Source organism: Leptidea sinapis, chromosome 28, assembly GCF_905404315.1.
Source record: "Leptidea sinapis chromosome 28, ilLepSina1.1, whole genome shotgun sequence".
Taxonomy (NCBI): Eukaryota; Metazoa; Arthropoda; class Insecta; order Lepidoptera; family Pieridae; genus Leptidea; species Leptidea sinapis.
Genome location: NC_066292.1, coordinates 9,509,686 through 9,522,445, shown reverse-complemented (window position 1 = coordinate 9,522,445; position 12,760 = coordinate 9,509,686). Strand labels below are relative to the sequence as shown.

Genomic DNA, 12,760 nt, shown 5'->3' with positions numbered 1-12,760 from the left:
AGACTAGGTACCGTTCTCTATATTCAATCGTAACCCTCATGGCAATCCAAGATTAGTATTTTAATCCATTTACTAATTAAATTAATAATCTCAGATCGCCATTTTAGGATTGCAATTGAATAATTATAGAAATCGGCCTCTATCCGCTCGAACTTGTAGTTTGTTTTTATTAATTTACATTTGTTTTTCAATTTACTCGTGTCATAGATTATTTGACGTTTGAGCTTTATTTTAAATGTATCATTTTACATAGATTGTTATTAAAACATTTGTAAAATAATTAAGCTCTAAATTTAGGTTTAAAAAAGTAGCAAAGAGTTTCTTGCCAGATCTTCTAAGGCTTAACCTTTTCCGAAGTAGTAATTGGTAATAAGTATAACTTTTGACATTCCAAAGGGTCATTTATTTAACCTTAATGAATAAAGTTATTTGATTTAAGCCCGCAAATCGTCGCCGAAGAGGATGTATGTAAGTACTACGTAATAAAAGGCGTGACTGCTTAAGTAAAAAATTGAAATTTAGTTTAGTATAAAACGCGACTGGCTACGAATTATAATCCGGCTATGTTTGAAAGCAAACAGTTGCTTAAAACGTAGTGGATTTCGGCTATCTCCGTTTTTTTACTAGATTACAGCCATGATCTGGCAATCTATCAATGACTGCACGTTTCATAAAATCAAGTGAATTGCTTTTTTCTTAGAGAGTTTCGCTAGGCTGATCATCATTTACCGCAACACCAGAATGCCTGACAGTATTTGTTAGAATAGAGCACATAACATTCTAGAAACCGAATATTCATGCCAGCTTAGATAAACATCCAAATGAATAATGATAAAACTACATTCTTACCCATCCATCTATTCCATTCATTTGTCTGGGCACTAAATGCTCCGTGGGTCTGTGTTGAGAGAATGAGTGATGAACAAATGGCGAAGAAAATTTATTGCGTGAGAGGAATAGTAGATGTGTTAAAAGGGACAGAGCGAGACAAAAGATGTTTGGTTATTCTACATCTGGGCTTACTTAAATACTGTTTGTAAGTAATCGTGCAGACGGGAGAATGATAAAATATTTAACTTAAGGCCGACATAAAAATGTCATTTATATCCACTTTATAACCTATATAAAATTTTCTGACTCTACAACTAAAATTATTATCATTGCTGGCGGTCTGGGAGAGAAGAAACGGCACTAGAAACACTACCAGTTTTCAAATACTGTTTAGATATATAAAGTTAAGTTAAATATTTAGTCCCCGGCTATCAAATCTGTACATATAATAAAATTATAAGCGAGCCGTGACTGAGCATCAAGTGTAAATCATTTTTGTCAACTTGACGATTTGATAAACGGCTAAACCGATTTGAATGCAAATTGGTTAGCTACGTTTAACAGCGGTGTGTTTTTCTGCCGTGAAGTAATGTAATGTAGCAACCGTAATGTGTAAGCATTATTGTATTTCGGTCTGAAGGGCGCAGTAGCTAGTGAAATTACTGGGTAAATGAGACTTAACATCTTATGTCTAAAGGTGTGCAAAGTGAAATTGCCACGCAGGATTTTAGATTCTATCAAGAATTAGCTAAACGTTTTGATCTTCTAGTCACTGATTTCCGTAAAAAAAATAACAGTTGCTAAATTCCATTCAGCTTACAAAAAAAAAAAATGAAATAAAATCAAACATTGAAGTAAATTGCCTAAATTATATAAATATACTTGCTGACCCAGCAAACTTTGTATTGCCAATTAAAGTATCTATTAAAAAGAAAACTAAACTAAAAAGATAAAATAGATGATGACCGATTCTCAGACATACCAATTATATTGTATATAAAATTTTTCGTACTAAAATAATCATTATATATTCGATTGCCATCTTGCAACTCTATTACGTATCTGTGAATAGAATTATATAAAAATCACGGGTTTAAATTTGAAGTCATTTGTATTTTTAATGCTGAATCATAATAATATCAAATAAAAAAAGATTGTCAAAAAAAAAAACTAGGAGTGGGTGACCCTTATCATTTAGGGATATGAAAAATAGATAGTTGGTCGATTCTCAGACCTACCCGATATACAAATTTTCAAACAAATTGGTTTAGCCGTTTCCGAGGAGTTTGGTAACAAACATCGGGAACGAGAATTTTATATATAAGAAGACTAGCCGATCCCGCTGTTCGCTGGTCGAATTTTAGATGGAAATAAATAAAAAAATAGTAGTAAGGGTTCCAGTTCCATCGTTCATAAATTTTGTGTTCAAATTTAATTTGTGTAGTTAATGTATATATCAATCTACCCTCTTTCTTAGTCTTTCACAACGTCGTACTTGATTATTATCGCGGATACAGGAATGATTTTCGAAATTCAAAAGTTATATTTTTAAATAAGAACAAATAAAAGACACCGTCTGTTGCGGACAGTTGTCTCTAAAATCGTTTTATTTTTGGAAGCAAGAACCGAGGCACTCGTCAAAATATGAAACCACACCTGACATATGTCACGTTCAGAAAATCCGTCGCAGCGCTGTATTTGAAAATGGAATATTTAGACGAGAAAAACTTAAATCGTTATTGTTGTAGAAACTCCATTTTATTTCAAAGGTATTTGATAGTAAAGTTTTGGTGAGGTTCTTCTTAATTTGTAAACCAAATAGCGTTATTTAAAATAAAAAATAAAAAATATCTTGTATTAAGGCTTTTTCACTTGGAAGTTTAAGATATCTGATTTTATTGATGAGACTAAAGGATGATAAATAATATACTTAGGCTAAGTTGCATCATATTAGCTTTTATAGTTATGGTTTAAGTCAAATTTAACGTTAGCAGAAACGCTGACTTTAACATAGACTGCGGAATGTGTTGAACCATTGAATTTCTTGGCATTGTTAAAGTTAAAAAGTGAAATATCAAGTCAACATCGAATATTTATTTGAAACCTTTGACAGGTCGTTATTTAGCTATTTAACATTAACAATAGCTTTAATCGGCAAAGACTACTCGGTTACGGTTAACAGTTAAAGTTTTGACGTCATCTAAAAGTTGTCAAATGGTGCAACATATTTTTTGCTTAACCGGTACTTTGACATGTTTGTTCTTGCTAAAGTTAGTTGGTGAAACCCAGCCTATATGCTAAATATATCATAAGTTTTAATACACAAATAAAATTTTAAAACAAAATTTTATGAACGATGCGGGACTCAAACCCACGATCTCTCGCGTTCCGTGCAAGTGCTCTTCCAACTGAGCCAATCGTACGAGTGACGTATCGTCATAAAATCTTGTATGCTTTGGTTCATCTCTCAGGTTGTTGCTTCATCTACAGGATCTACTTCACTTACGTCACTCAAACGCCCCGCATCGTTCATAAAATTTTGTTTTAAAATTTTATTTGTGTATTGACAATAGCTTTAATCGGCGCGAAGACTGAAGAAAGTTTTGACGTCATCTAGAAATTGACAAATGGTGGATAATTTTTTTGCATAACCGGTATTTTAACATGTTTGTTATTGTTAAAGTTTGTTTGTGCAACCCAGCCTTAGGTTGCTATAAATATCATAAGTGTTAATTCCGGTAAGATTTGTTAGTGTACGTTCAGAATACACCTCCTGCGGGCCGATGGTCTTCGATAGTCCAACACCGGACACAAAGCGCCGTGCATTCTGCATGTAGACTAACAAAACTCACTCGAATTAAATATTTATTGAAACCAGTTAGATAAAGCTGTGAATGTTAATTTTGGCAAAAGTTGATCCATTGATGAAATTAAATCTCCTACGGAATACCAAGCATTTTTATCTTATTTAATTCTAAACCCCTTAACAATGAGCTTTCATCAAAGCTTAAATCCAATTACGCAAATAAACCTGGGCCTTTATTAATTTTTAATTAAATACTCCTTTAACCATGTCGTAACTTTTTCATCGTCTCAAAACTTATAAGCAAATTAAGACAGTTTGGCTCACAGTAAAACAACTCTTAACACAAGTGATTAGGGCACAGAATCCAATTGTCACCGCAAAATGTTCATGGTTATAATTGTGTACATGTAGGTATGTAAGTTTAGTTGGATAAAGCCAGGAGATGATGACTGCATTGCCGCCGGGTTTTCACCTGTCAACAAAGAGAAACATTATTAAACAGTTATTAATTTATAGATTCTTCAGCGGTAAGCAAAATTAACTAACTTTCTTTGAAAATACATTGAAGCAGTATATGTTGGGTACAATCCTGTAGTATGTACCCCAATATAGGATGCTATTAGATTTCATCCATTTCCTTATTTCGGCATTTCAATGATCAATGTATAGAATCTTGTAGTTATCTCTTTTTCAATCCGTCTATGTGATGACGTATAGTTTCGTATTCGAATAGTTAATATTAATGATAATAATGTATTGACATACACAAATTATCTTTCCCCAAACTAGGGATAGCCTGTATTTTGGATGCAAAAAAGTTTCATTTGATACAATATACTTACTAAAACAAAGTAAATAAATACAAATTAACATCCATGACTCGGAAACAAACATCCATATTCATTATATAAATGTTTGCACCTACCGGGATTCGAGCCAAGGAGATTTAACTTGGTAGGCAGGGGTCACTGAAAACTCGGCTATATGAGTCATGGAATAAGACACGTGAGCGTTTTTCTATTAACAGAATGACGGTCCCAGTATAAAGGAAGGCGAGGTTTTCAAAAATATTAAAGCTAGAAGACTTAGCCTTAGAAGCTGCAATAGATAGAAATATAGAAAGGAATAGATACACCAGCAAGGTTTTTAGATGATGTAACAATTGATATTGATGGTATTGAATGAACTGTATAAATATGTGTATGATATGTTAAATTTCACGTTTCTTCGAGGATTTCTCATCAACTAGTATTTTAATCAATGGATACTTTGAATGATGAATCCGGCTCGAAGGACCAAGATGTACGGTGTTCTGGTTGCCGTACAGATTAATTTATGTTTGGTTCATAAATTAAACTAGACTTAAGAACAATTAGTTTATTGAACTTAGTCTAAATGGTTATAATGGTAAATGGTTATGAGCACACGCGAACCAATTGATGCTCGAACGTGAACTGGGGAAAATGTGGAAACACGGCACGCGCCAGCGCAACTGCTAACAGGGCGCAACGTGATGTGCGATGTTCCACTCGTACAAATGAGAAACTGCGGGCAATAAAATAGAAAAGCTCCTAAATAATGCTTTACCTCTTCAGAAAGAACTTGTTTTTTTAAGCATTTTAAAGTATTGTCTTTGATTATCGCGAGTGTGACATATTTAAATAAAACACTTTTAAGGGATTAAAAGTCGTGTGATTTTAACTTTGTTTTTATATTAGATTTTTGCGTAAAAGTTACATTTTTATTATTAATTTAGTTACCCCGACGTTTTAAAACCTTTCCTGGTCTTCTTTTCAGGGTGACTTCAGATGAAATGAGTCAAGATAGTACTTGTCATAGTTGTCATTATGAAGTTTAGCGCCATTTATTGCCTCGGGGGTGGTATTTGCTGTAGACAGACGGTTAGATTATTTTATACAGTCTTCTCTATTGAAATTTGGGTGTTTTTAATTTGAATGGCTTCATGTACCAGTCTTGCGAGAAATCTATTCTCTTTTACCTTTTGGTTGGTCGAATTTTATATTTAAGAAGAACATGAAAATATAAAAATTAGTTTTCTTATAATATAATATATTGTTTATCCTAAAACTCTCAGACGTTTGAGAAATACGACTCATCTCATTGCCAAAAAAAAACTTTCCCATTTTTTTAAGGAAATGGGCTTCATGTCATTGGGCCATTTATGGTTTAGTTTTGTCTGGTCGCTGGTGGGTCACAGGTCCGAACAAAATGCCCATTTATCTTTATAGTTGATAATCTATTTAACAATAATAGTTATTGGCTAGATATGTCGCTCTTTCAAATCTAGACGCACTAACTCGTTGGGTTAAGAACGGTGGAGGTATAATCTCCAGAGACGCTGGTTTGAATCCCTTTTCATCCCAAATTTTGTTACGAATTTACACTTCTATTTTTAATGCCAGTAGTGAGGGAAAATATTTAAAAAAATTACTAAACAATCACAACAATAGAGAAGTCAACTAAACGTTGAAAATTAATTAATGATACTAATATTTTATATTAATTTATCATTTTGAAACTTGATAATGGTAAATAAACTATATTAATATTTATAGCTCTACAATATAATATGGTTGTGTTGGAATGGGAATATTATATTTTTATCCAAATGTTTTGAGTGTTACACAATTAAATAAAAAACTTTTAAAGGATTTAAACTCGTGTAATTGTAACGGTTTTACATTAGATGTTTGCGTAAAAGCTACATTTTTATTTTAGTTAACCCGACGTTTCAAGACCTTTCAAGATCTCGTTTTCAGGGGGACTGCAGATGAAGTGAGTCAAAGATAGTATTTGTCATAGTTGTCATTATGAAGTTTAGCGCCCTTTATTTCTTCGGTATTTGCTGTACACAGATGGTTTTTGGCAAAATTTAATGACAGTGTTCTCTTCTTTTTTGGTATGTGTAGTTATGGGTTTTAGGTTAGGAAATTTGGGTGTTTTTTAATTTTGATGGCTTCACGTACCATTCTGGGGAGAAATCTATTCTCTTTTACCAACACTTTTGGTTGGTCGAACCGGATGTAGGGGTTAGGACGGTCTGTTATGTGTTCACATACAGCTGACTTAGAGTGTCGTCTGTGTTTGATATCCGCAATGTGTTCTTTAAGTAAAAACATTTAAAAACATTTTAAACTCAAAACATTTGGATAATTATGGATTTCCGCAAAATAACACCTACTACAAAAATAATATATTATATTTCATTAAATAATCAAGTAAATTCAATTGCTGATACTATCCCCACCCATTATTTTGATATAACTAGTATAGTTGATCTTATTTAGCAACAAGTTAGTTCTGTGCTAGATGAAATGAAATTATTCTATCACTAACGGAAAATGGTAAAATAATTTATTTAAGTGTAAGCCCATTTAACGTTACTTTTTCCAAACAATCTATTTGTAGTCTCGAAGATGCCTACGTAGCAAATACTTAAACCATTCTAGCAACGAAAATGTAATATCAATAAAAGTATTCAGTATACTTCAATAATATTTTGTAATAAATATACGACAATTTCATCAGTGAAAGTGCGGTACCGAAGCGTAGTTTTCGCGATTATATAACTTTCATATCTCTTATCCACACGTACCGTCAGCACAATAAGTCTGATCGTTTTTAGTTGATTAAGTCGTATACTTGGACTAGTATAAGTAGACTTTTTGTAGCGAAACGACATAAGCTAGCCGACTATAGGACTATTTATTAAATAAGTTATAGACCTCTATACATATAGGTCTAGATATTTCTAATAGATCAGATAAAAAGTATTTTCGCATGTATCGAATGTAATATGATATCTTTGCCTCTACTTCTTGTACATGTCTGGTATTGATGACATTACATTGTGAGGAAAAAAAATAGTAAAATATTATTTTCAGCTATTTTTATTTGATTTTCCTCAGAGTTAGTTCTTTTTTTATGACAATGTCCCATGTTATGTGTTATGTAATGTTACATGACGAGCAGGACGTTAAGCTGATGATAATAATTGATACGCTCTGCCCATTATAATGCAGTACCGCTCAAGATTCTTGAAATGCCTAACTTTAATTAGGTAAGTAAGTAATTTAACTAGCTACAAAGGCCTTCAGACCGAAACAGGATAATGCTTACTCATTACTGCTTCACGGAAGAAATGGGTGCCGTTGTTGTACCCATAATCTGCCGGCATCCTGTGCATAAGAGTCTCCCACTTTTAAGTTAATTATTAAAATTCAATACATTTAACAATTTAAACAAAAAGGAGAGATTGCTGTGTAGGCCGCGCGCGAAAATATGTTACGTTTAGGATTTTCGATCCGAGCACTTAGATGTCAAAGATGCACTTTCACTATGATAATCCTGTTACGGATAAAATGGACACAATTTTTAAAAAAGGCAAGCAAGAGATTTATAACTGGTAATGAAAATTGGATCACGTACGATAAGAAAGTCTGGAAAAGGTTCTGGTCAAATATCGGTTAGTCTTGAGAGACTGTGGCAAAACCCGAGTTAACTCGCAGTATGGTGATACCTTGTGTATTGTAGGATTAGTATTGGAAAGTTGAAATCTATTTGGATCTCTACTGCCAACGACTGAGAGGAAGCGGCCACAATTTATCAAAAGATAGTGCTCACAACACAATGCTGGAGTAAACACATATTTAGGCACTCAGAAGAATTTAAGAGAGTTTCACTGAGAGGTTAAAATGCATCTGCCATATGACCCTGGCCTTGTACCTTTAGATTGTTACCTGTTTCAGTCTCAACATAATCCTTTTGATAGTGTCAGGCAAACATCAAGAGAGGACTGCCTAAACTACTTGTTGCATTTTCTTTTGATCAGATTTTCTAAAATTTCCACAGCAACGGGATCAAATAACCACCTACAGAATGGCAAAAAGTCATTGAACAAAATGGTACAGTATTATATACTGTTTTGTAATGTAAAGAAATTTTGAACAAAAAAAGTTTTGAGTTTTAATATAAAATGCTAAGAATCTTTATCCACAACGTATTCACGTACTTTGTGATTTATTCCCAATTCACCTCAATACCGGGAAAAGAGAAAGAAACGCAAAACTGTCCAAAAGTAATTAAAATAAGTATGCAACATTTGGTTTAATTTTTGATAACAATAATTAATAAACAGTTAATATTTTCGTATGAAGTTTTAGTAAAATAAAAACTCAGTTATATTTAAATTTACGAAAAAGACAAAAAAAAATACCTAAACGAAGAAAAATCCTAATGAACAATTGCATGTATAATATAATAAATACTTAATTAATGGTAAAACTTCTAAATATTTATTATTCTGGCGGTACTCGAAAAGAGGGAATTATCTTCGCTCCATGTTGCGATTTCTGTAATACCGGTCTTAAGCATAGCCACAATTATTAAACTACATACGTACATATCATTGATATATTGCATTAGCAGATAATATTTATTTTTATATATACAGATGAAGGTCGATAGAATGTGTGGCCTGGTTTTACTTTCATCAATTAGTACGCAGATGTTAAAAGACTATATTAAAGGTAAATTTACTTGAGGTAAAACTTTATTTCAATATGTCCGTACAAAGTAAATAAAAACTATATGTAGAATATTTTTGCGATAAATAGTTAATAAATGATAAATCGCGTACACCTTCCTTAAGGCGACACGAAATGCCAGCGACCTTGAGCGATATGAGTTCACGGCTGCCGGCCCGCCATCTATGTAACAAAGCCAATGTTTTCAAAATTCTTGCGTGGAAAACAGTTTATATGCTTACAATCCTCGTTATTCACTACTAATCTGAATAAATGACCCTACACAATAACGTACAAGCTATAAGAATAACTTTTCTGAGAGAAGTAACAAAAAAAAGCGTCACGCCATACCAAAAAACTTGTTTAACTTCAAAGAAAAGTGGTACTTCAAAGGCTCGGCGGTGGTAACTATAACCAACAGCAAGCATTAGCAACCTATAAATAAGACTTAAGGATATATGTAACAGGATTAAATAGTGTTCATAGCTCGAAATGCTATACTTTCACCACAAAACTTGTCTAAAAACACCATGTTTGCGTGTTTTCTGCTTACTCTTCGCCTTAAAGGCCAGCAACGCTCTTGTGATTACTTTGGTGTTACAAGAGAATGTGGGTGGCTGTTATCACTTAAACCGTACGTTCCTTTATCCTCCTTTTCCATAAAAAAAGATGGGTGATCCAAGTGGGAAGAGGAGGGTCATCGATTTGGGGTTAGTAAATTGCTACGTTTTTTATATGTATGAATGGATTTCAAAATTTTTTCATCCAATAACGTACACCTAGGCTGGTAGCATTCGAAATAAATCAAATTTGATGATAGAATTATGAATAATCCCCAATTTTATAGTGATATTCAAAAAATAATTTTATGCATTAATCAAACATTTGTATGCAGAGATAATCATTTCTTGAAGTATAACTAAAGAAGGCAACAAATTATATCAGAAACGACTTGGCTGATTTAAATACTTAATTTTGTATTTTGCTCCAAATAACAAAATATTTTAAAATATACAAGTACCATTTGAAAACTCAAATATCTCTATTTTTTGCTGGATACAATGAAGCGGATTCGAAGCATAGTTGCGTAGGGATAAGGGTCTCTTTGCACCTTCTACCGTATGTTCAGGTTTGATATAAGCATCCAAATTCCACATTATGTGGACTTCTGGCATACTTCAACTTCATATTTTTGCAAGAAACTTCTTGCCTCGAACAGCCACTTTGTGGAATGAATTACCGGCTGCAGTTTACCGGAACCGAAACGAAATAGGGACCTTAAAGCTTAAAACCTACCCACACCTTAAGGACTGCATATCTTGTTCATTTGTATTGCAAATGTCCATGGGCGCTTGTTTCGCTTCTGCGCAACACGTAAAGGCATAAAAGGCATTTACTTTCTCAAAATTGATTCCTTTAGAACTCTTTTTGATGTTATTTCTAATATACTAGATACTACTATAACTTCGGAAACAAATGGCGCCTATGTCTGTGTGAGCCTCTTGTCCGTTTCGTCCTACTAATATAAAAAAGTTTAGACTTTGGTGTTTGGGCTTGTTGGGGTTGAGTCGAGAGACGCAGTTCTTCTATATAAAATAAATTCTTTATATTGTAATATTATTATTCCTAGCTATTAGTACAACTTGTGCCACCCTTGCCCATCTCCACTTTTGTTGGTCGATTCGTTTGAGTATGTCGGTAAGGGCACATGATGCGGAGATGAAGTCGGGAAATGGCGCAAGAGACTTACAGAATGGTACCCAAGAGATGGCAAAAGAAAGCGAGGAAGACAGCACACAAGGTGTGAAGATGAAATAAAATTGACAACAGGACCTAACTTGAGAAGAGTTGCCCAAAACAATTCTGAAGATGATTAAATTTCTGTTCACATTATTTAACTTTAGTATTGAAATACATTTTACTTAAGTTATTTGTAAGTATGTAAGCGTTGTAATCACTAGCCACTTAAGTATTTTTATTTAATTTATTTCTACCATAGGACAAATAAACAGTACCTAAACTGTTTGTATTCATAATAATTCTGAGTAAATTATTTAATTAAATTTAAAAAAAAACAATTCATTTCAAATAATTTGGTTTTTAGTTAACAGAAGTTGTTTTTTAAATAGACTGCAGGAAAATTAGTGACGTAGCTAGACGCGTAGTATGCGAATACTTGACGACAATTGCTACGTTAAATGAATATTATTATGCTATGTAGCAGACAAAATACTACGCCGCGGGCGTAGTAAATCAGTATCTAGCCTAGATTAACTGCTATTGTGTCTAAATTATTATTACAATTCACCTTAGACTTTTGATGAGGAATACTTAAATATTCTTAAGAATATCAAAGTAAAGTCAAATTTTTGTAGGATTTAATAGAATTACATTATTGCTTAGTAACTTAGAAATAAACTGTGTGGGGGTCTGTACAGGTGATAAGTACGACCAGTTATCCCAATCAGTGGAATTTTATACGGTATATAAAAAAAAACATTGTAAAAGTAACAAATTTTCTAAATCAAAACATTCAACAGGGTACGCTTTGTAAAAGTAAAAAATATACATGAATATTTAGTCTTTTATTACCTACAAGGTATTTAATAAAAGTTCTTTTGTATCTCGTTACTTTTATTTAATATTAGGTTTTGCCCGCGACTTCGTCCGCGTGAAATTGTAAGAATTTCAATTCAATTGGGCAACAATTTATATTATTTAGATTATTTTGCAAATAATACACACACAAACTGCTGCGGCTAACTATAAATTGCATATTTAATACATTTTTATAAAGTATTTATTTTATTTTTATATTGCCAAAGCAAATGATATAAAAAGGTAGGGCATATCAATTACCATCAGCTGAACATCCTGCTCGTCTCGTCCCTTATTTTCATAAAAAAATGTTAACGAGGTGGCCACGGAGGAGGTCCTTTATTTTTGTTATTACTTTTTATTTTTTACGTCTAGGAGAGAATATTTTGAGAAAAAAAAATTTTAAAGATTAATAATACAACATTAGATTCGTACAGTAAGTATTACTTTTTCCTTCCGCAAATTTTTGTAGGCTTGAAACGTATATAGTGGGTATGACAATGCCTGAGTAAACGTGTATAAATATACACGAAACTTGATAAACCACTTATACTTACTACTCACAAAAAGTTACGTTAAGTAAGGAACGAGATAGGTAAAGTTTTGATAGACCATGCCATTTGCTCTGATGATTTTTACACATAAATAGATTTTCAATGGAAAGTACAGTTTTACAAAATGTAAATATACTCTCTACCACCCATTTATTTAAATAAAATCTAAATTATTTATTGAGATATTAAAATTAAGAGACATAGAAAATCTATGATTTCACGAGGAAAAGGTTAACGAGTACTCAACAAACCCTTTAAATTGTTATAAATAATTAGAATGACCAAACGTGAAATAAATTTATATATTCCTCCGTATTAACTCATCCGATTAATAAATTAAATCATTAATATTCGCAAAACTATTTATTGAGACATTAAAATTAATAGACAGAAAAATCTATGATGCCACAAGGAATATGTTTTAA

At 32.5% G+C, this 12,760-nt stretch overlaps 1 protein-coding gene across 1 annotated transcript in view; it reads right to left on the bottom strand.

Annotated features, from left to right (window-relative positions):
- Positions 1-3,531: 3,531 nt before the first annotated feature.
- Positions 3,532-12,760, bottom strand: part of LOC126973010 (uncharacterized) — a 158,009-nt gene continuing 148,780 nt past the window's right edge. Inside the window, exon 8 of the mRNA XM_050820135.1 lies at positions 3,532-4,109. Coding sequence (XP_050676092.1) covers positions 4,009-4,109 — 101 coding nt within the window. The 3' untranslated portion in view covers positions 3,532-4,008. The remainder of the gene's footprint in view (positions 4,110-12,760) is intronic.